The following is a 25,088-nucleotide window of genomic DNA, read 5'->3' as shown; positions in this document are numbered from 1 at the left end:
TGACATATTTTTCTATCCAGGAAGCATTCCATCATGATTTGGTATCCCAAGACTGGAATAAAATTGGCATTTAATTGTGGAGGAAATTGGGAAGGCAGTTTGAAAGCCACAGTAGCGATTTAACTAAGAGTAAGAATTTGACCTTGGCTGTAGGGTTTGGGTAGCCCTGGACAATGAGATATACTTGGAAGTTCTCTGAGGAATGCTATGGGAGAGGCAATTTTGTCTTGCTTCCTTCACTGACTCCTAGGAGCAAGCTTTTACCAAAGGTCTGTTTTCTATCTTTGCTTGTTACATATGAGGATGGATAATGCCATTGTAATTAGAGATATGGTAAGGTTCACTTCAAACACTGAAAAAAGGAGCTGTCAGTCATCAGTGTAGTGGCTCAACCGTGGAACACTTGCCTGGCATTTGTGAAGCACTGGGTTTGATCCCCAGCAGTGCAAGAAAAGAAAGAAGAGCTATGCAAATAGAAGAAAGATGCCATTCTTATGGAAAGGGATCTCTTTCAGGAGCTGCTGGGGTGCACTGCGCCCCGTCTAGCTGACAGTAGTGGTAAGAGGGAAGTGAGGACACTCAGAGAGCTTGACAGTGCCCTGAGCACTGCTAATGACATGCAATCACTCTTCTATTTTTGAAGCATCTGTACCTTATTGTTCATGAATAAAAGCCAGACATTGTTCCCAGCCTAGATGTCACAAATCTAGGTATCTGTTAGTATAAACAGCATCTAATTTTAGTCTGGAGAATAGGTGAGAAGTCATCATTGAGACAGACCAGTGTGCACTCTGATTAGAAAAGCAAGTTTCCTTCGGTAAATTACTCCTGGTTAGTGATTTCAATTGGAAATAGCAAGTGACCCCCGCCATGGAGTACTAGCTCTGTCCACTGGCTGATGTGAGATGGGCTCTCCAGCCTCAGCTTCCGCATTGCTTTTAGAAGTGCTAGAAATCCAAATATTTCAAATGCTACTTTAAAAAAATAATGTGAAGGCCATCTGAGGTGACACTGTTTAATTCACAGTGAACGAGTGGTGCTTGGCTTCTCCCTAGGGAGAATACTCCCCATTGCTCTGCCTCGTGCACATGCTAGTCGGAAATGAAATTTATGAACTGGCCCTCTGCCCACCTCATCTTTGTTTGCATACTCCAGACTTTTGAGAACGAATACATAAGGCCAGAGGTCTAGTTCAACACGGGTGTTTGAATATGCAACTATCGTAGTATATGTTTCTAAATACTTAAAGCAAAAACAAAAGCTCTTGACCCCAGGAAATGAACTGTCTGGCAAAGCAAAATGAAAACTTAAAATCCCCAACTTTTCCAGGTTTTTAAAAAAAATGCACTGATGTTAATAACAAAAAGAAATCTTATACGTGTTTACATAGAAAAGATACACTTATGAAAAAGCGTGTTCTGTTCATTAGAAACTATTGTAAATGGCTCAGTTTTGCCCAACTGTAAATTTTAGATCACACCCCTCTCCCCAAACCGAGGCTGTAGGCAGCAGATTTACCTGCCTCCATTGTAAGTGTCAGCTGGGCTTAATATTGTCAAAGGCAGTTTTCAAAATTTTGATTTGGTTGTCAATATCTTATTTAGTGTTGGTAAGATCTAAGTGGCTTGATGTTTCCTTAGGGCCTCAATTGTGGAACTTCGTCTGTGTACTTTCTGTAAATAGGATGGTCTTCTGGGTGCTCCTTTTCATGGAGAGAGGTTTATCCCTGCTCTGCAGCTGGCTTTGGGTCTGTTTACAAGGGTATGAGACTGTCCTCTGGAATTTGGAGGTTTTATTTCCTTATGTAGCATATTTTCCATGTTTATTGGGACCTCTTGAAGCTGCAATGAGTAATCACTTAGAAGAATTGAGGAGGGAGATAATAGGGCAAATGTGAAGTATTTGATTTGAATTTGAGAATTCATTAATTCAATAAATATTTGAGAGTCTGTTCTGGCCCAAGATCTATGCTTTTCCTCTTTGGGGCAATAGGAAATAAGGCAAGAGCATTGAAAAGTATCAGGGCTAGGAGTGGGGAAACTGGGGTAAGAAATGGAAATAGGAAACCACAGGAAGCTATTGCCTGACAGATAGCATTATAAAGCAGGTACATGCTGGAATGGATCTCCTGTTTAGAAACAAGAGCTGAAAAGAACGTGGTGTCCTCAGTGCCCCATCCTGGGGGATTAGAATGTTAGGGAATATTTACTGTGCACCCAGACCTCTAATGGGTGGAGATTAGGACATAGTCCCTGACTTGGACCATCTTGCCCCTGGGTAGGAGCAATGAATGCAGCCTTGCTTTACAATGGACCTAGTTCTCAGGCCATGGCTTGAAGACTTCCAGAAGCCCAGTTGCTGGTTAGCAGTCTGACTTAACGGGAGGCTAGTGTTGAACACTGTTCTGATCTCCCCTTCCTCTGAAGTGAGGTGTCCAGTACTTCCGTGTGAAGGATCTTTCTTTGTTATTTAATGCCATGAGATGTACAAATGTGCACAGATGTGTAGTTCCCGAGATCCATCCGGATGGAGGCCTTAGAGTGGACTGAAAATTTGTCCTGCATCATGTGTTTATTCCTGAGTTTTCTCAATTTCACTTTCAAGGACAAAATGGGTACCATTCCTAACCAAAGCATCATTTCCCACAATGAAATATGTCAGTATCGGTTCCTTGTTGAATTCAGGCTGTCTTTTCTCTGTCTGCCTCTGTGGTACTAAACTGGGTATGTCCTTCTCAGTCATTATCTCAAGCACTGTTTCCTATAACACTCATTCTGACCTTGAATCTTGTTTCTTAGCTCATTTCAGTATCATGGTTGTTTATATTTCTTGCTCTGAATATACTACATTGAAAGAACTCTTCCTGAATAGAAACCTGCAATTTATTATACAGGCAAGGTGAGGGAGAGGCGGGGAGGGGGCAGGAAAGGGGAAGGAGAAGTAATAATAATAATTTGATGACTTTTTACTTTAATTGATCAAAGGAATTCTTCTATTTTTTTGTTAATTGTCTCTCCAAAGATTATTTAAATGAAAACAAATCACTGAGACAAGACTAAAGCAAAGTTTTATAGGTCTCTAAGAAATAATTTCTTACTAGGTTAGGAAAACAAAACAAAACTTTTTAGTGTCAGATCTTCCCAGGCTAATTAAGATTTTATTCACTTGAACTGCAGTGTACTTTTTTCTAAAGGGGCAGAAGTTTGTGACAGATGCATAGGATGATGAAATTGATGTCAGCTTCTAATGATGGCACTTTTAAGGCTTAGCTTGTTAAGAAAATATGGTAAAAACTTCTGCGCCTGGCATGGTTCTAGCAGGAAAAATGACTGCCAAAAGAATCTCATTTGGGTCATGACACTGGAGCTGAAAAGTAATAGGGCTTATTAAGAAGGAAGAATAAGTTTTGTGTGTTGAGGGTTTTAAGTGTACACACTGGCAGATCTCTATAAACTTATACCCTTTTCCCAACATGTACTACATTGAGAGAATTCAATCCTCTCTGAAGTTATTTTGGCCATCTTTAACATTTATATTTCCTTGTGGAAATACAATTTTTAATTGTACACCAAGAGTCAAACATGGTGGTGCATACCTAAATCACAGAGTTCAAAAGGCTGAAGCAGGAAGACGTTGAGTTGAAAACTAACCTGAACTAGATAGTGAGATCCTGTCTCAAAAAAAAAGTACAAAGACTTTATCTAGAAGGTTATGGTCATTGTTTTTTGTTGTCTTAAGTCCAAATGAATGGCAGTGCCTTTCATGAGAGGACCATGAATGATTTCTATAATGCCATTTCATTTTTTCCTGGAAGTACTTGTTTTGTTTTCCTTTTTTTTTTTTGCCAGTCCTGGGCTTGAGCACTGTCCTTGGACTTTCTCAAGGCTAGAGCTCTACCACTTGAGCCTCAGCACCACTTCCGGCTTTTTGCTATGTATGTGGAGTACTGAGGAATCGAACCCGGGTCTTCGTGCATGCTAGGCCAAACTCCCGGCCCCTGTTTTCCTTTATTTAAAGACATTAATTCTCATTCTTTATTTTATGACAGCCTACCCTGCCTGGCAAACTCTTGGGAGGTAATTCATCATAAGTAGCAAAGGCATTGACATCTCTTGGAGGCTTTCTTATGTTCACAGTTATACTTTGATTATAAACAGTAGTATCCTTCATTTAAGAGCTCTCTGTGATTCTCTGCAAGGTTTTCATTTGGTGCTTCATGAATCAAGAAGTGGAGCTGCTAAAATCGGCTCCTCTATCCTTCCTGCCTGCCATCTACCATTTTTGAGATGCACAAGCATGGTTTCAGTTTGCTAAGAGTGTAATTTCTTAAGTTTCCCACCATGCAATTTTACACAGCCATTGTATTCTTCAGCAAATGTACTGACTTCCTTTTATATGGCAATCTCTGGCATATAATCTCCTTCTGTGTGTCTTGGAAGCAAAGGTAAGTCATGCCCAGCCCTTTCTTGGAAGAGTCTCCAGAGGCCTCTGGGAAGCCTCAGGAAGTGAGTTCCTAGTAGGTGGCATCCAGGTGCACACCCCTGGCCCTTAAGAACCTCCAGAGTATGTATCTGCCTGTTGTAGAGTATAGCTGTTGTTTAACAATTCTTCAGCTGGTTCAGTTGTCTTAATGAGATTTTTGTGATTATTGTGCAAAGATATCACTCCTGTAATTTTCAAAAGCTTTCTGTTGTGTGTGTACCCCACCTAAAATGACAATGACAATCCTCAGATCTCAGCCTCCTAGGTACTTAGGATTGTAGAAGTCTTGCTGGGTTTTTTTTGTTCTCTGTGATCCCTCAGTTGTGGGGGGGGGGCTTGCAGTAACTGGAGATAAGAGTCTCACAGACTTTTCCTGCCCAGGCTGGCCGCCTAGGTTGCTAGGATTATAGGCATGAGCCCCTGGCATCTGGCTGATCCCTCCTTTTTTATGGTGTGTGTTTTTTGGTCATAACGAGGCTGTTTTAACAGTGCTGTTTAACACTAGGCTGTTTTCACAGTATAATACTGTCTTCTAAAGTTTATATAAATAGCGAAGAAAATGAGACCTTATATTCATGTTTACTTGATATGCGTAGAAAAATGCAATGAACAGAAAATAAGCACAGGAACTGAGCAGATTAGTTACAACATACCTTTTTATGTTTTTTACTAAATGCAGTTAGGTAGATTCATTGCTCATTCAGTCTGTACTGTGTCATTGAGCACTCTTAAGAGCATGGGTTTTATTTTATTTTTTTAGTATTTGTTTGCTTTGTGGTGCTGAGGATGGAATCCAAAGTCTCACCCTTGCAGTGTGAGCATTGTACCAGTTGAGTGTTTTCAAAAATGAAAATGAGTTTGACTTTATACTTAATAGAGATTTATAAATGGAATAATGTTAGAAAACATTTCAAAATATTCATTAAAGTGACCCTGAGGATATTAAACCTGTGCCTGATCCAAGCCTTATTCTCAAGTCGCAGGTGAATTAACTGCTTATCCTACACTGGCCTGCGCAGTCCCTCCTCCACATTTCCTTTGGTTTTCTGCAGTGTACACTGGAGCCGCCAGTGTAGTGGTGGTGGTGCTGTGTCCAACTTGATTAGTATGCCCTGTGCATCGTGCAGTGACTGCAGAATAATCCCCACTGAGGATTATTTTTTAATATCCTCTTTGCAGGTTTTTTTCCTCACGTCTTGAGCATCTGCTGTTTCTCAGGAACTGTATGGAACCCTAACTTCATGAGATGACAGACAACTAACATTTTTTTTTAGTCTCTCTGACTGCCGCCCTCTGTCTTCCTCCAGGTCACCAAACTTCTTCTTTGGGCAGCTAAGAGCAGTATATGCCCTTTATGTAACCCTAGAGATCCTTGGATGCTGATCAGAATAAACAAGCTATCTGCGTTATCAGGTCTCACAGCAGCCTGTAGCCGGCCTCCTTCTCACCCATCAGTGAAGCCCGAGTGGACCCCAGGGACACTGACCAATTAGGAAAAGACAAAGAGGAGGAGACTTTGGCATACATTACTCTTGCCACAGGGACTTCTTGACTGTCCACGGCCTTGAAGTCATAAGCTGTGAAGCTTATGATACGTGTCCCTGGTAGAAAAGAGAAAGTGAAAAACACGGTCACTACTGGTAGGCTGACGTGTGTGCAGCATGGAGAAGGGCAAGAGTTTCTTAGGATATAGTCACTCCACCCTGTCTGTCTGTCTGCCTGTCCGTGTGGGCAGAATAACCTACCCCTCCAACAGTTCTTTGAGGACAGAAGAAAATTCTGAATGCTGGGACAGCCCAGGCATAGGATCTGGCCATAGGAGGGGATGGGGACCACTGAGGCCCTCCAAGACCTTTTACTGGGAGCCAGGAGTGCACAGTAATCAGGAAGCAGACTTGGTGTTTGTAAAGTGGATTTTTTTCTCCCTGGAATTTCTGACAGACACGTTAACGTTGTCATTGCACCGACTAAGATATCCCCATGAATAAGCATGAATCCATTTCTTGCCTAGGGTGATGCATGCTGCTTGTCTCTCAGCTGCAGATCCAAAGTGGGTCAAGTGGAAAGATGGCCTAGCCTCCCAGCACATCTTTCCTACTCCATATGACCAGTGGGAGTTGATCTTGATGTCCAGTGAGGGAGTTGCTTGAGTAGGTAGTGAGGTATTATGAGCAAAGGTTGGCTCTGGCGTGAAACTTCTGTTTTCTATCCCAGCCCCACCCTTTCCTAACTGTCATCTGGGGCCAACGTTCTTTGCTTCTCTGAGATTCTGTCTTGATGGAAGGAAAACGAGGAGCACCAACCTGAGGGAGTTCTTATACACATTACATGAGTTGCACAATGTAAAGTATACAAGTGGTGCCTGGAATTGCTCTACCACTGAGAAATGCCTTCAGCCCTTTTTCTTTTTTTCTTTTGTTTTTGGTGCAGTTTGACTGGTTGTTTTGGTTTCCCCTCCCCCTTCTTCTTTCTCCCCCACATCCCCCTACTGGGGTTTGAACTCATGACCTCAAACTCTCAGTTAGATAGTTTGCTCAGAGATGATACTCTGCCACTTAATCCACACCTCTACTTCTGGCCTTTCATTAGTTGATTGGAAATATGAGTCTCTTAATAAAATTTGCCAACCTAACCTGGCTCCAAACCTTGATTCTCCCAGATCTCAGCTTCCTGAGTAGCTAGGATTATATCACAGTGAACCCTATGGCACCTGGTTTGTTCACTGGTTGTTTTAAGACAAGGTCGTACTTCCTGTTCCAGATTAACCTGGACCATGCTGCTTCCTTTTACAACTTCCTGCTATAACTGGGATGAGACAGGTCCATGCTACTTAGCTTTTTCTACTGAGATTGGAGGTCTCATGAACTTTTTGCCGGGACTGATCTGGAACTATTATCCTCTCCATCTAGGCCTTCTAGGCTAGAATCACAATCACACACCACTAACACCCAACTAAAAATGGGTTTCTTTTTTTTTGGGGGGGGGGGTGTCATGGGGCTTGAACTCAGCCTGAGCGCTGCCCCTGAGCTCTTCAGCTTAAGGCTACCACCCTACCCCTGGGCCTGGGTATTATCCCTGAGTTCTTCAGCCCAAAGCTACAGCCCTACCCTTGAGCCAAGCCCCACTTCCCATTTTCTAGAGGTTAATTGGAGATAAGAGTCTCAGGTCCTTTTGTGCCCAGGCTGGCTTTGAACCTTGATCCTCAGATCTCAGCCTCCTGAGTAGCTAGGATTATAGGCGTGAGCCACCACGTGCCACTAAAACTGAGTTTCTTAACCACATATGTTTCCAAATCCAAAGATGTTATTAAATGTTATGTTTGCCTGTGATTTCACAACTGCTGTAGGCCTACTGCCTAAATTTTTCAGACTGTAAATCAATTTTTAAAAAATTCTTTTCTCATGCATTTATTTCTTTGCCAAGACATTAAGACTGAGTTTCAGTTGTATGAATTTCAGGTGATTTCTCTGAAAGCAACAGTACCTTCCTCTGTGATGGGAGATGATAATTCTTCATATTGTGTTGAGACTGAACAAGTCACAGCCATTGAAGATCAGTGGGGAGTGGAGGCTCTTGTTTTGTTTTCATTTTGAATGTTCCCTGAAAGGAAGCCAAATACTATTAGACAGGACATCCTGTGATTCCCTTAGTTTACTGTGGCCAAGGACAAGGCTTTGTTTTTGTTTTTTTTTTTAAATAATATGATCTTGTGCTTCCCTTCCTGTTGAGTAAATAGGCACGCTCCTACACTCCTGATGTTCGTTTGAACTTAGGACTCTGGCAAACAATTCCATCCCCAGAAAAATCACCTTGAAGATTCATGGAATGAGAAAAAAAACAATCTGTGTCTTTCTGGGAGAGCCAATAATGACTTGGTCACTGTTCACATTTAAATCACCACCAGTTGCATTGTCTTGAAATAATAGTTAACTGGAAAGTAGGGGAAATGAGTAAAGTAGAAGTTCTTGGAAATAAACATGTTCAAATTCTGGAGTTAGATAGGTTGTAGTATACTTATGTAGTTTCATACAATGAAAATGTGTGAAGACAGGAAAAAAGTTCATAAATATTAAGCCAGTTATTACAGAAGTCTAAGTATATTGTCTTAGTTTCTGGGTTACCATAAAAACAACAACAGAAACAACCTTTATGACAGATTAGGTGACTTAATGGTTATTGTCACCTGGCAAAAGCCAAAGTCTGGAATCAAGGTTTTGGAAAGGCAGGAACTGCTCTTTCTCACATATTTAAGGGAGAATCCTTCAGTCTCCTTTGTTTGTCACACTCTGTCTTTCTCCATCCCACTCAGCCCTTCCTCCATTTCTCTTTCTTTTTGTGGGACTTTAAACTCAGGACCTTGTGCTTGAGCTATACCTTCATCTCTTTTTGCTTTACTTTGTCCAGAGTTGGGACTTTCTCCTGCCTCTGCCTCCTATGGCTGGGAGCACGGGTACCTGCCAAGATGCCTAGCTTATTGACTGAGATGAGAATTTACTAATTTGTCCAGATAGGCCTCAAACCATGATCCTTCTTTATCTGCATAGCTGAGATTATAGGTGTAAACCACTGCACTCAGCTTCTGCATTTGTTTCTTAGTGGCTCAGGTCTATAATTCCAGATACTTGGAAGGCAAAGATCAAGAGGACTGTGGTTTGAGACCAGCCTGTGTAAAAGGTGAGCAAGACTCTATCTCAACTAGTAGCTTAGTACAGTGGCTCACATCTATGATCCCAGCTATAAAGGAAGCATAAAATGGAGGAACACAGCCACAATTTATCTGAGCATAAACTTGAGGCTCTATATGAATAATAATGAAAAAGAGACGTGCCTGAAGTGGAAGAGCACCTGCCTAGGAATTGGAAGGCTCTGAGTTCTACTGTCAGTACGATGATGATGATGATGATGATGATGATGATGATGATGATGATGATATAAAATAAAATAAAAAGTAGTACGTTGACTATTTTTTTTTCTCCAGTCCTGAGGATTGAACTCAGGGTACTGTCCTTATGCTTTCTCAAGGGTAGAGCTCTACTGCTTGAACCACAGCACTACTTTAGACTTTTTCTATGTGTGTGGACCTGGGACTTTGTGCATGCTAGGCAAGCACTCTACCACTAGGCCAAACTCCTGGCCCTTTGACATCTTTAAAACAAACAAACAAAGAAAAAACAGTTGTTTTCTTTTTACCAGTATTCTACCTTGAGTTTGTTGTTCTTTTCCTCATTAAACTATTATGAGATATTTTAGAATAAGAGTCCTTTGTTATACATATGTACACACACACACACACACACACACGTGCATAATGGTGTTTATGATAGTAAATTTTCCTTAGGTTGATTATAACAGTAATACTGAAATAATGAAAATTATTTTTGAGACACTGAGTCAACTGATTTGATCAGCTCTTTAAGTCTAGAAAGCCAAGAAATTTAAAAAAACAAATTATTGTTATTAGTTATTGAACTCAAACCTAATTTTTAGTTTTTATTTTATTTACTATTTATTTATTTATTTATTTATTTATTTATTTATTTATTTTGCCAGTCCTGGGGCTTGAACTCTCAGGGTCTGAGCACCACTTCGAGTTTTTTTCTATGTATGTACTACTGAGGAATTGAACCCCAGTCTTCGTGCATGCTAGGCAAGCACTCTACACCTAAGCCAAACTCCTGGCCCTCAAACCTAATTTTTAAAATATTTAAAATCTGAGTCACATTAATCCTAGGAACCTAGAAGCCCAGCATGGCATCAGGAGGGGTCAGTTTTCCCAACTTACCCATTTCATCTGTTTGTGTTGGTTCAAATATGGTATCACTCTGAACATGCATGCTACTTAGAGCTGACCTCATCCTCTCACCCTGCTTATTCTTTAAACAGTCTTATGTTATAACATGTCTAGTTGATATTGTTTATATTCTCAGCAGGCATTTGCTTTCTCTTGTCTGTGGGTACTTGCTAATCAATTAGTTTTTAGAATTTCAAGTTTAGTAAAGCAGTCTTTAAGTTTAGTAGAGACCACTGACCGCTGCACTGCTCCCCCCATTTGTTAAACTACTACCACAGAGCCACAGAGTCCCAATGGAAGTTGTGAGTCAAGCTCTGCTCTTCCTACTGTTGTCTCCAAACCAGCGGTCTTATCCTATGTCTTACCACTGTTATTTCTGCACCTGATCCAGTTAGAATAAGGCACTTACTTTTTACTAATGCTCAAATTTCTGCACTTGCCTTTGATAATTGTAGTACAAATACACAAATGCTGGAAATACTTAAAACTTTTTTTTTCCTGTACCAGGTTTTGAACTCAGAGCTTTCAACTTGGTAGCCTGGAGTTCTACTACTTGAGCCATACCTTCAACCCTACTTTTTGTTGGTTATTTTGGAGATGGAGTCTAGCAAACTTTTTTGCTCAGGCTTGCCTTGAACCTCAATTTTCCAGATCTGTCTGAATGGCTAGGAATACTTGCATAGGTATAGAGCGATATTAGTCAAGTGTCTCACTGTCTCTTTACCTCTCGTGTGCGTATGTGTGTATGTTTGTGTGTGTGTAAAAATGTTTGTCTTAACAACTGCTAATCACTTCTGATACAAAAATCTATTTGCCTCTTCTTTCTTTTGTTGATTTTAAAAGTTATCTTTTTCCATTCCCATATGCAAGATGGTATCTAGCTGCTTACATGAGAATACAAGAAAATGACTGATGGAGAAAGAAGGGTGAACTCTGACCTTAGAGAGAGGAGATCTAGGAAGCTACAGGGAAATCTCTGGCTGAAACCAGAATTATTTTACCTGGGAAAAGAAGTTAAACAATGATGCCCTGGGTGAAGAAATAAAATGGTCCTAGTTTCCCTGTTTCACCTCATCTATACCCATGTGGCAGAAATATCACTCATTTTAGTTCAACATTAGCAATGGCCAAAATTCTTTCTGCTCCTCAGAGTGAACAGGAGGACATCCCATCTTGAGATCTGCAAGATGTTCTCTGGGGTTGGGAAGTGAACTTAATGTGGAAGCTGATAAGTGCCTTGCCAACTTAAGGTCAGAGTTGGAAAGGCCAATGGTAAACTGTTCTCTGATTTGAACATATCCACTGTGACTGTTTGCTAGAGTGTATTTAGGGAAGAACTTAGGTGGACACAAATAGAATATGAATGTATAGTATCCAATTCAGTGTGAAGGCCACTAGAATATTTTTAATGCATTTTTCTCATCTTGTTAATAGGCTTAATTTTACAGCTATTGCATTTTTATGTGACATTTTAAAACCTTCCCATGATTTGATTTTATTTACTTATTTTTGTGTGTGGGGGGGTCATGGGTCTTGAACTTGGCCTGGGTGTTGTCCCTGAACTCTTCAGCAGAAGTCTACCACCCTACCCCTGGGCCTGGGCATTGTCCCAGAGCTCTTCAGCTCAAGGCTACTGTCCTACCCTTGAGCCAAGCCCCACTTCACATCTTCTAGAGGTTAATTGTAGATAAGAGTCTTAGGTCATTTTATGCCTGGGCTGGCTTTGAACCTTGATCCTCAGATCTCAGCCTCCTGAGTAGCTAGGATTACAGGCGTGAGCCACTGTGCCCGGCTTCCCATGATTTTAAAACTGAATTTTACCCAAGTATCAGTACAGATCTTTGTATATGCACCAGTCCTTAAGGTTTTTTTTTTTTTTTGCCAGTCCTGGGGCTTGAACTCAGAGCCAGAGCACTGTCTTTGGGCTTTCTCAAGACCAGAGCTCTACCACTTGAGCCACAGCACCATTTCCGGCTCTTTCTGTGTATATGGTACCGAGCAATCAAATCTGGGTCTTTGTGCATGCTAGGCAAGCACTTTACCACTCGGCCAAACTCCCAGCCCCAAGATTTTTTTCTTTCAAGAATAGATTCTTTTTAAGACATAAAGATACAGATCTCATTTTGCTTTGAAAAAATATATAAGCAATAATTTCCATTGTGACTAATCTACTGTAAAAATAAATTGGAAGATCCAAATTATGTAGTAGATAGAAATGTAAAATGTGAGGCTTCCTTAAATGTCACCATGGGTGACATGACAGCTGGCAGCTTTTCCCACCAGAACACCATCCCCAGCAATCACCCAAATGAGTAATCACTCAGATTGAGACATTTTGAGGCTTTTCTTCTTACATATGTATGTGTAAAATGATGCCTTGGTACCATATAGAGGGGAAAAATGATTTTCTTAGGGACCACAGTTGTGTCCTCATTTGGAGTTCTTTTTCTTTCTCCTTACTCCCATGACATAATCAAGACAGAAAGCAGAGAGGGATTTGGTTGAGAACAAGAATCCTAAATTCAGCCCCAGGTCCAAATTCCAGCTCTGCTACTTAATAGTCATGACTAGACAAGTCACTAAGTTCTCTGAGTCTATATCTTCTCCGGCTTCTTGACATAAAAGCAGCTGCACGCAGCAGTGTTGAAAGGACAACTGAGAAAACTCATGTTTTGGTTTGGTCTTATAATGACATGTGAAAAGTTTTCACAAAGTGGTAGCCATCATGTATCATTTCATCTATGCCCCTCTGTGTTAACCCAAATGGTTGATGCAATCTCTGGATTGAGAAGCTGATACCCCAACTCTCAGGACTCCGTAGAGCAACTGATCTTTCCTGTCTGTGTTCCACCTGGGCAGATGCCTTTTGCCAGGAAACTAAGTCCTGATTTAGTCCCTCCTGGCTCACATCGTGTTGGGGCTCAGGAACAATTGCCTGTGTAGTATGATTCACATACTCTAATATCCCTCACAAGATTCCACACACATTTATTCCAGCATTATTTTGCACACCAACTGTGTATCACACATTGCTTTGAACCCAAAAGTAGATAAAATGAAAGTTATTAAAGTACCTGCCTTCATTGAGCTTGCATTCTGGGAACAGGAATGGTAGGCAGACCACAAACAGGATGATTACAGATGGTGTTTGTGTCAGAAAGAAAAGGCAGCAGGAGATGAGAATAACTGGAGAAGGCCCCTTGAGCCAGTGGACAGGACAGGCTTGCTGAGAAGTTGACATTTGAGCCAAATTTGAAGCATGAGATGCTGCTGATGGTATCAAGTGCCAGAGGAGCTTTCTCAGCCTTTGCCGAAGCCCTGGAGTCCTGGTTATCCCGGAGGTTAGCCTTGAAGCTGCCACCCATCATTTGTTCCTCATGATAGAAATATTTAGAGAAGGAGGGAACACTTGCATCAAAATGGATCTATAGTAGGATCTTCTATGCTGGCAGCATGTCCCCTTGAATGTCACTTAGGCTTTTCTATTTGATGCACCTGATTTAACTTAGCATGGACAACTGAACATGACCACTTACCTCCGTTCCAGTGGCCCCAGTGCCCTGAAAGGTTGACTCAGGACCATGCTGGGTGGGGCAGCTGGAGGCCTGACTGGAAAAGACTTGAGATCCTGGGAGAGAGCAAAGGTCAAAGTAAGAGGGAACAAGCCAAATAGGGCTGGAAAAATAAACAGAAGGCATATGGTAGAGAAGGAAGGGAGGTACTCAGAGCCAAGAGGGTTAGGCGGGGTGCTGAGCAAAAGTTGGTGCCCTGAGGAGACCAGCCAAGCCTGTGGCATGGGAACAAGCTCTGGGTCATTGGAATTAGTTTTCAGACCCACTGGATGAAGCCACCCACTGTTTCAAACAGATGGACATTTAGACAAATATAATTGAATGCATTTCTGAGCATATGAAGAAATGTATGCCCATTGTGTGTGTGTGTGTGTGTGTGTGTGTACACATGTTTATGGCTTTAGCCTTTTACTCATTACATGTAGTTCCATTTATTACATTACATTACATTACATTACGTTCCATTCATATCCATGGACATTATGAATGCTACAAAGAACTTAGAATCCCCAATTTTCTCCATTTCTTATATAAGAGCCAAGTTTCCAATTCATTTCAGGGTCATAGCTACTGAGTGAATTCTCAGTGAAACTCAACATAGGTTAAACAAACAAAACCACATGTATGCTGTCATGAAAGTTCCCTTATTTTTTTGCTTCATTTCGTTGGTAGGTAGCCTGGCAAAGGAATACATATGCAAGGAACCACCTAATGAAAAGTGCTTCAAGAGGCTCATGCACACAGTGCAGTAATGCTGTTAAAAAATTGAGGTGCATTTTCATGGAAGCTTTTGGAGTTTCTTTTTGTAGACAGTTGGAGAAATTTAGTTACCAATTTTTTCCCCATAGTAGAATATTTGGTGATATGGTAAGAAAGGCTTTACTTCATCTGTTTTAAAAACTAATTGTAAAAAGGCAGAAACTCTAGAAAAGAATTTTGATGTCTATAGTTCTATAAATGTGTGTATGACCTCATTGTGTGGGCAGTGTCCTGATGCTTCTTTGCCGTTTTTGTGTGAAATTATCACTGTGCTCAGACCTCTGCTGCCCCAGAAAGCCCTGCCTGGAGGAGTTGGTCCTGCATTGTCTTCCTAAGCCCATCCCAGAGCCTTGAAGCACTGTAAAAATGAAACAGATGCATCTGCCCACAGCAGCTTATGTGTGTTATTACTTGGAGACAATGTGACCTCTCATATTCGCAGCCCTAGGATCCATGCATATATCAATTAGTCCACCAGCTACACAGAAGCTTCAATGCCTGATTTTACATGAAACTCCCTAGTTTCTGTAATCTCTCTCTAGGGACATTCTGTCTTTCAGCAACACTCTGTTGGATTCCCTCTGCTCCTTACTGATCACTGTCCTCAAATTCTTTCTCCCTGCCCCCACATTTGGGTCACGGAAAAGAGAAAGTGATGAATTGAGAATGATCTGGCAATATTCTTTCCTTGGTGAAATGTTTAAATCTTACCCCTTATGGCATTGAGTTTCGAGAATGAATTATGCACAGCTGAGAAGCGGAGATGTTTCTGGTTCACTGGACACATTTATACTGTCATTCCCTGCTGATGCCCAGTTCATTATTAGGGATGACCATGGGAGACTGAACACCAGCCTTTTGTTATAGGTGGGGGGAAGAGGAGGAAGGACCAGAATGCCTACAGGACCTGTCTGTGAAGTCACAAGCTTTACAGTGGAAAACTCAACAGATTTGTATAAAACTCAGTCTCTTCATTTCAAGGAAATAACACACTGGAAAGCAGGACGGCAACTTTGAGGGTTTGGGGGTTTCTCCCTTCAGCTCAGTATTTTGCTTTATGGGAATGAAAGTATCTTTATTTTTTTCTTTCTTCCAAATAAATTATTTTAGAAAATGTGACATAAGAGAAAAATATTTACATTAAAATTTTGGTAAATTTCTTTTAAACTCATGCTATTTGTGGATTCTTAGAAGTGTTTGCAAAATGTTTTCTTTAAAATTCAAATAACACTAAAATTTTTTTTCTTAGTAAAAAATGAGGTTTACAAGTACATTTAAATTAATGCACCTCCCCTGACCTGAAGTGTAGGAAAGGCCAATCTTGAGCATTCTAAAATGTTTGGCCAAAGAATATGGGTTGGAACTACCAGTGTAACCTTGACTTAGGCCAAGTATAAGTACACTGGCTGGTCAAGAAAGCAGCTAGCTGCGTGTGGTAGCTAAGATAAAATAATCTCAGTTACTCTGTGATGGAGAGCTCTAGTGTGGTCCCGTGTAAAGGGGGATGAAAGAGTAGTACAGATTCTCAATACTGCAAAAATGAAGCTACCAGTAAAAATAAAAACAAAAGGTCTGAAGGCTTAGCTCAAGTTATACAACACTCTAGGTTCAGTCAGTAGTGGCAAGGGGGGGGGAAAAAAAGGAGTTTTGCTTCTGAGACCATTTGAAATGATTTCTAGTGCCTGGTCAGCCTGATGTGGCTTGCAGTGAAACACAGACACTGTTAACATTAACTAAGAATGGTCTCCCAAATCATTATGTGTTGAAATTCAATAACTTTCTCAAGGGAAAGAAAAATAACATTTCTTTTTTTTCCTTCTCTTTTCTGGCCTGTTCTTTATTTTATTTATGTGAAGGTCATTGAAAAAAAGTGTTTTGCATGGGTCTTTAGGTTTCTTGGTGGGGGTTACTTCTCCCAGGAATGGAGGAATTGCTTAAAATAGATGATTATGAGAGAAAGGAAAGTCACAAATACGGATATTGTCAGTATAAAATATGTGAATGAGCATGCTGGCATGGAATGGGTGAATTTTTGAATGCTTTATATTGAACATGAAGTTTCCCCCTTTTAAGGGAATGAAGGTAACTTGAGTCCAAAATGACTTTTGAAGGTTCGTTCTCAAAGTGGGTGTAGGGTAAACTAAGCCAAATAGGAGTCTCCACACAGAGTAGCTGACAGAATCAGCTACTTATGTAGGGCTGTTCTTCTGCAGATAGTCAAGTCTAAACTTGGGAGGCCTGAAAAACTCACACTTTAGTTGTTTTAAAAAAAAAATCAAAGTCAAAATAAGTTCCACATGCCTCATTCCCAAGATTCATTTCTCAAATCCTTTCTTCTTATATGCACATGCCCAAGGCTGGAACAGATCATGGGCTATGTAGCCTATCATGAACCATACTCAGGGGAGGGGGAGACCCCAAATGCAGCGTTATCCTCTATGAATGTATACTGGGAGGAAACAGGAGACAGCTGCTCCTCCCTTGAAGTATGACTGAGATAGTCTATTTATGTGTGGTGGGATGGAGACAAAATGAATTACATAAGAGATAATTCCAGTGAATACACATAATGCTAGCTGTGACACTGCACATATTTGTTTGATTTTGAAGTGAAACTCCTCTGGAATACTTTACAGACCTTGCCAAATATTTCTTGGACAAAATTATGAAATATTTTGTAATTGGGTTTTGGGCCCATGAATGGTAAGGTAGTAAATTCATACTTTGGTTTCCATAGATTGGAGCTTGCCAAGCCTTTCTCTAGGCTTTGTTCAGTTGGTTAAATTCTCATTGACTCACATAAAATTCCGTTTGTGTTAGTAAGCAGAAATGCAATGTCTAATTTGTATGGCTTAAGAATTACTTCAAAGCTTAAACTCTCAATGCTTTTCTACCCAGCACTACCACCAATTTCAATATAGAATGAAACTGAGCAAAATCAGCAGCACATCAGACCCCAAGGCGGACCTTTTCCTGAAGTCACTTATGTTACTACTCACTCTCCACAGTCAGTCAGAATCATGATGCTGCTTGTCGGAGAGGCGAAGGGGTCTGTTTGTGTGCTTTTTTTCCCCCTCTTGGTTGAAAATAAAACCAGAAAACATTGGCAACCTTCTTACAGAGGCATTCCAACATGCACCAAAGCAGCATTTAAGTATATTATGATTTTTAGTTTATCTTAAGGTAGGAATAAAGAATGTACTTTCATTGCATAATGACATTTAAATAAAACATTAAAATATGTAGCACAGGGACTATAAAGCTAAGAAAGTGTCTCTCAGATAACTGCTTTAGAGCTGCTTCCCAGGTCTTCAACACATAATGATCCAGTTGAGGTTCTGGCCAAAACCTACAGTGGTAGGACAGTGTTTAAAGTCCTCTTCTTTTTTGAGATTGGTATGCAGAGAAATGCTTTTGTCCCAGAGGCCACATGGTGGGTCACCTAAGCATGAACTTGTTTCCATGCAAAAGATACACTGAAGATGTAAACAGAAGCCTAAACCTTACAAAGAGCGTTGACTCCTGTTCTGTAGCGTTGTGTCACCTTTCTTTTCATAGCGTTTATATGTCTTGATCTTTGGAAACTAGTAAATAAAAAGGTGCACGTTGATTACTGTAAGTCCCTTAGTACAGGGTTGCTCAACTTGCCCTTGCAGGCCGGCAGTTCTGTTGGTTGGAGTGTAATGGAAATTAAGAGTGGTGACTTCAACTAGGCACTGGTGGCTCTCTCCTGGAATCCTACCTACTCCGGAGATTGGGACCTGAGGATGGAAATTTGAAGCCAGCCTGGGCCATAAAGTCTGTGAGACTTGTACTTTCAGTTAGCCAGCAAAATCTTGAAGTGGAGCTATGGCTCAAGTGGTAGAGCTCCAGCCTTGAGCAAAAAAAAGAGTTCAAGGCCAGCATGTACAGAACATTACACACATGCATACAAGTGCACACACACACACACACACACACACACACAAGCAGTGAGTCTAGTGACTAAATAACTGGAGTTTACCTAAAGGACAAATTCAGTTTTATTTTCATTGTTTACCAGGTCTTCCTAATGAACTCCCAAAAAGGTCCATATTGCTTTTATTTGGTTTTGTAGCTGCATGCACACTTAGATTATGGAAAAGTGATTGCCCTTAGGTGAAAGTTCTTGATGAAAACTTGGGAGGAAAGTATGATTTGTTGACAGATGGAGGCAATCCACTCCCTTATTCTCATGGAATTTTTAAAAACTCTTTAATAACTCTTCTCTGCCTGGCTGTTCATTGTCTATGTCTTTAGGTAACCACAATACATCTTTACTTGCTTGAATATGGATTATCTTCCTAAAATACAGACCTATTTATATCTTCCTTGCTTTGTGTTTAGTTTTGCTTTTCAATTATCTGGAACAAAAATTTCCACCTCTGGCTTGGTGCCATCTAGAATCACTGGCCCTTGACACTTACACTCTGTTAGTACATTGCCTGGAAATGCAAAAGCCTTTCATTACTGCGTGAGGAAGCCACCATTAAAAAAGTATATCCACTGCCAGAAGTTACCCTGGTGTATGAAAATGACAAGCAGTCCAAAATATGTTGAAGTTTTAAATTCAAAACATAATTTTAAATTTTAATGTTTTAAATTATCCTTAGCAAAGTTTTATGTAATTTATACACGTGATCAAAGATTGATTGGATTTAAAGATAAGTGGTTTGTTAAATGATAAAGAAAGCAAGAGAATCCATTAACCAAGAAATAAAAGAACCTTTAGTAATGGTATAGGAAAGCAGTTGCCATAGTCATAAGGGATTCCACTGCCATTGGGTTTTCAGACCTTCCTTCAGGAGAAGCATTTAGTGTCAAAGGTGGTTCTGCCAAAGGATGGATAATTATTTGTAAGTAAAATTGTTTGCACTTTGAAGTGGGAAGACTTATTGCCTTAATGAGACTAAATAAGAATCACAGGCACAACTGTCCCATAAATGATTCTTGCATAAAACCTACAAACTGCAGATTTTGCTATACTATCCTGTCACACTTATATCTCTGAATACTGTACTCCAGTGAAAGGAGTCAGAGCCCTCAGAGAAATGACTGGCTTTTAGGTCAGAAGAAGGAAAGATACAAGTTGAGCATGAAACTCCTGTCACACCAGATGGAAAGGAAGTTATCAAATCTACTAGGACCTTGCATATGTCAAGAATACATATATGTCCATACCAAATGGGCTTAAGTCCCTGAGTTCATAATTATGCTTCTGAAACTAACAATATAAACCTCATTGGCCATACTTAGAGAACATAAGGACTTACCTCATGGATTTAAGAATTGATAAATGAAGAATCAGACATCTTCCCTGCCTTTTATATAAGATCTGAGCCTCAAGGTACCTTACTCAGAAGGGAGTTTTTCTTTGTAGAATTATTTCAGTTAATAAATCGAAAGTGAATAATAAGAATATCTCCGAAGTTTCTCATGAGTTACTGAATCCAGGTGGCTGTCATCAGTGGTCAATGTGATGAAAAGTCAGACATTGCATTCCTCCTGATAGGAATTCAGACACTGCATGAAGTAGATTGGTTTTTTTCACTGTCTTTCCAACTGAGGATTGAATCAAATCAAACCTCTAGATCAATTACAGTTTATAGGAAAAGGATGGATAGAATAAAATGTTAAACCACAGCCATGGGATGCTATGTGCCAAATCACCAAAGAGCACAGTTTTCTCAGCAATAAAAATTGCAAGGAAAGACTGGCAATGAAGAAAAATCCTGTAATCAATAGAAATTCAAAAGAACCTAGCAGATAATGACAGTATTTGAGCCTTTGTGTGTCCATAGTCAAATAAACCTCAAACAAAATTGCAAGGCATCGTAATGCTTATTTGATCATATTCAGCAGTTGTTTTAGATGAGATAGAAATATTTATGGCTTAGTATTTTTCATTGTCCTTGTCTTTTAGAGATACACACTGAAATAGTTATAACTAAAAAGATGTAATACTTGGTCTTTGCTCCAAAACACTCAAGATTGGCTGAGGAGAATGGATACAAACATAAAGATAGAAGAAACAGGATTGATCAAGTATTGTTTTTGAAACCAAGAAGCAGACATAACTAGTTTTAACATATTTACTTTGTTTTCACATGTATTTAAATGTTTCCAAAGTAAAAATAAAAGTGTATGCATATATATATAAGATATATATATATGTTGTGCTGGGACACTACAGAGTCTGGGAGGTAGAGGCAACAGGAGTTTGTAGTTGAGGCCAGCCTTAATGGCAGAGTAAAGCGATAGAAAAGAAGAGGGAGATGGAATGAAGGAAGGGAAAGAGGGGAGGGAGGGAGGGAAGGAGAGAGGGAGGGAGGGAGGGTCAGTCCTCTACCTCTCCTTTAGTAGATGCTTTTCATGTTTCTAAGTTATTTTTTTCTTTATGGGTAAATGTATGTATTATTGTTTGTTTTCTCCTAGTTGGGGAATGGCGGTCAATGTGTATTCTACCTCGATAACCCAAGAAACTATGAGCAGACATGATATCATTGCATGGGTCAATGACATAGTATCTCTAAACTACACAAAAGTGGAACAGCTTTGTTCAGGTAAGAGATCATTTGAAATGTTGATTGTCATTGTGGGATATAATTTCTATAAAAATGTATGTGATCATATATTTGGGATGAGGAATAATGTGTATCAGTAATGGATAATTCAAAGGGTAAATTTGAGGTATAACTGAAAAATATCTGTGATTATCTGAGAGATGGAGCCAGACATATGAGCCTGTCTTGCTTGCTATCTCTAATGCTTCTTTGTAATGCAGCCTTGGCATCTCCTCCATCATTCCATTTACAGCCATGCTTACTGATTAAACATAGTAGATCCTTTGTGATCCAGTCCTATAAATATCCTCCTTTGGTCTCACTGTGTGATTGTCTAGAAACCTGTGCAATTTATCATGTCCCAGTGTATTTTTTTTAAACAGTGTGTTTACTTATATATTTATAGGCACATTCTGGTTACTGCAAATGAGGAAAACCTTGCAACCTATGTTTCTTTGGATCTGGCTTACTTTGCTTAATATGGTTTTTTCCAATTCTCTCTATTTCTTAATGAATAGTACACTATAATTCTTTCTGATAGAAGAATAGAATTCCATTGTGTACATATACCACATTTTCTTGATCCATTTATCCATTGAGGGGCATTTGGCAAGGCTAAATTGCTGTGTGCATATGATCATAGAAAATACTATTTTACAAAATGAACTCCAAGAGATGGAAACAAGAGGTTGTTTTTGTTTTCTTTTCCTTTTGTCTTATTTGTTTGTTGTCTGTGGAAGGGTAAGGAGTCACAAAAAGGGTGGGACAGAGTAAATGAAGGCAGCAGGAGTTCTCATTAGACAATATGTGGAAAATCAACTATACAGCTTGTGGGTGGGGACAGGAGGGAAAAAGTGGAAGAGAGTGAAGGAAGGGATGCTATAGTTCAAGAAGAAATGTGCTCATTACTGACTTATGTAACTGTAACCCCTCTACATCACCTCTGCAATAACAATAAAATACATATATTTTTAAAACACAGTAGCTCTTAAACCATATGCCGGGACTCACACCCATAATCCTAGCTCATGCCTGTAATCCTCAAGAGGCTGAGATGTAAGGATCACGGTTTGAAGTCAACCCAGGCAAGAAGAGGTCGATGAGACTCTCATCGCCAACTGACCATACAAAAGCCAGAAGTAGAGCTATGAATCAAGTGATAGAGCTCCAGCCTTGAGTGGAAAAAAAAAACAAAAGACAGTGCTCAGGCCCTGAGTTCCAACCCTTTTAACAGTACACATGCATGCACGTACACACGTAATACGCACAGAGCAGATACTGAAAGAACCTTTCTTAAAAACTGATAGGATTCCATGTTGCTCCTCTCATAGGTTAAAAATTCAATGTCCACATGGCTGCTAAAGCCCTTTACCTTCTGGCTGCCACCTCCCCATTGTCTCAGTTTTATCTCCACATTGCTGTCATTTGTGCCTTGGTTCTACAAAACACCCTAGTTTCCTAAAATCTTCCATTTGGAATCTCAAATGGAATCATACCTTCTTTGCTAAGAAAGCCCTTCCCCATTTGTTTATGGCAAAATCCTGTTTACGATTTCAAGTCTGGCTCACCTTCCACACACTCTGTGGCATCCTCCAGGCTCCCAGGTTCTGAGGCCTTCCTGAGACATCTCCATCCCCCGAGGACAACAGCTGTCATAATGTGTTGTAATGTCCAGCTCTTGCTACCCTAAAGACACAGAGAGTTCTCAAGAGAGACATATATTTTTCTTTCGGTTGAACACCTTTGGTTGCATTGTATCCACTGAGCATCTGCATATGGAATTAAAAATAGAAATTTAATTCCAATAATAAAGTAAGGGCATGTTGTAAAGTCACTCATTCTTTGGTTTAAGCATTTATCAAATAGTCCTTTCCTGGAAACAAAAAAGTATTTTTCTTCTTATAAACTAACAGGTAAGAGAGTTCCTTCCTATCTCTCTCTGTGAAATGGTATTAGATAATTGACCCATAGCTCTTGGGCATTTCGATCTTTTCCATTGGGTCATGTGTGAAGATTTATCTTATGCAGTGCAATCCAAATTAGCAAAGCTTTCAGTAGTCATTCTCAGATCCTGTCTGAATCCAGTGCTACCATTTTCTCTTTCCTTACCAGGTCTGAAATTGATCAGAATACATAAAAGCACTTAACTTTCAATACTAAAAACAGCTCTTTCCTCCTGATCACTTTTTTTCTCCTGTTTTTCATGAAGTTGGCATGATCCTAACCATTGCCTCACCAACCTTTCTGTAACTAGACCTCAGATGAAGACCCAGTGCTGTGATTGAAATCATCAGTAGGGAATAAGTAATTCTTTATCTTTTAAAAATGGTGGTACATTCCTATAATCCCAGCACTTAGGAAACACAGACAAGGAGATCATGAATTCTTCCCCAGACTAGGCTACATAGACAACGCTTCATAGACAATATAACAAGATTCAGTCTCTCTCTGTCTCTCTCTCACACATATATATACACACACAAAGCAGGCTTAGCTTTTGGTGATGATCGGGTATTGAGGCCCTATTGAAATGGACCCTGAAGTTATTTTATGAAACAACTTCTTTTTTTTTTTTTTTTTGCCAGTCCTGGGCTTGGGCTTAGGGCTTGAGCACTGTCCTTGGACTTTCTCAAGGCTAGCACTCTACCACTTGAGCCTCAGCCCCACTTCCAACTTTTTACTATATATGTGGTACTGAGGAATCGAACCCTGGTCTTTGTGCATGCTAGGCAAGCACTCTACCACTAGGCCAAACTCCTGGCCCCCATGAAATAACTTTTTATCATATTTTATTCAACTTCAAATGTATCTTTTTTATATCCTATTCATTCAGATATTATTATTGCAGTTATTCTTGCTGTGCATTCTGGAGCTCCCCAGTATTTTACTTTCATTTCATTTTTATTTTTATTTATTTGGTACAAAGGAACAAAATACAGCATTTCTCTGTTACAAGCCATCACTTTATTTTATTTTTATTTATTTATTTTATTATTTTTGTTATTGTTGGTCATGGGGCTTGCCTGCATGCTGTCCCTGAGCTCTTCAGCTCAAGGCTACCACCCTACCCCTTAAGCCACAGCACCACTTCCAGTTTTCTGATGGTTAATTGGAGATAAGTCTCACAGACTTTAGTACCTGAGCTGGTTTTGAACCATGATCCTCAGACCTCAGCCTCCTGAGTAGCTAGGGTTGCAGGCGTGAGCCACTGTGCTTAGCTAGCCACCACTTTAGTTACACATACCACTCTTTGGGTACAGTTGCTTGTACATTTGTTCATTTTCCCACAGTGCCTGATAGGCAGTGCTCCTCAGCAGTACTAATTTTTCAGTGAATGAAAAGCACTTTCCATTCTTTAGAGACAGGTAACCTCAAATTATATGTGTTACTGTACAGATAAAGGAACAGTGTCAGTTGTCAAGAAAAAGAGAGAAGAAAAGGAATAAGGAAAAGATTGTGGAGAAAATTTCTGTTCTGAGGCTTCAATATTAAAGTAATCCAGACAGTGTCTTAGGACCCAGCAAAAGATTTTGATAGCAGTAAATAAAATCAACAAAAGAATTTTTAATGCAGTTATACATATTTATAAACTGTATATATAATCTTTACAGACCTTTAACATTTTCCAGAAAGAAAAATGTTAATCCATAGTAGTGAAGGATTCTTAATATAATTGCCTTAAAATATTGATCTTGGAAGTGGTGCTGTGGCTCAAGTGGTAGAGCACTAGCCTTGAGCTAAACTGCTCAGGGACAATACCCAGATCCAGAGTTCAAGCCTCATGGCAGACAAAAAAACAAAAACGACAAAAAAATATGGTCTATATTCGACCATCATTTCTAGTAATATTGCTGCTATCAAATGGGGCTCCGTGAAGACCAGGTAGATACTATTTTGATCACT

At 39.9% G+C, this 25,088-nt stretch overlaps 1 protein-coding gene across 5 annotated transcripts in view; it reads left to right on the top strand.

Moving 5' to 3' along the window:
* Positions 1–25,088, top strand: part of Mapre2 (microtubule associated protein RP/EB family member 2) — a 129,925-nt gene that overhangs the window by 48,391 nt on the left and 56,446 nt on the right. For all 5 annotated transcript variants that reach the window (XM_090353256.1, XM_090353255.1, XM_090353253.1 and 2 more), the window contains one exon: positions 21,058–21,185. In XM_090353256.1, the coding sequence (XP_090209382.1) occupies positions 21,065–21,185 (121 nt within the window). In that variant the 5' untranslated portion in view covers positions 21,058–21,064. The remainder of the gene's footprint in view (positions 1–21,057; positions 21,186–25,088) is intronic.

This window comes from Megascapheus bottae, chromosome 19, assembly GCF_031878675.1.
Source record: "Megascapheus bottae isolate mThoBot1 chromosome 19, mThoBot2.hap1, whole genome shotgun sequence".
In the NCBI taxonomy this organism is placed as follows: Eukaryota; Metazoa; Chordata; class Mammalia; order Rodentia; family Geomyidae; genus Megascapheus; species Megascapheus bottae.
The sequence above is the reverse complement of the archived record's forward strand: the minus strand, read 5'-3'. Positions and strand labels throughout refer to the sequence as shown.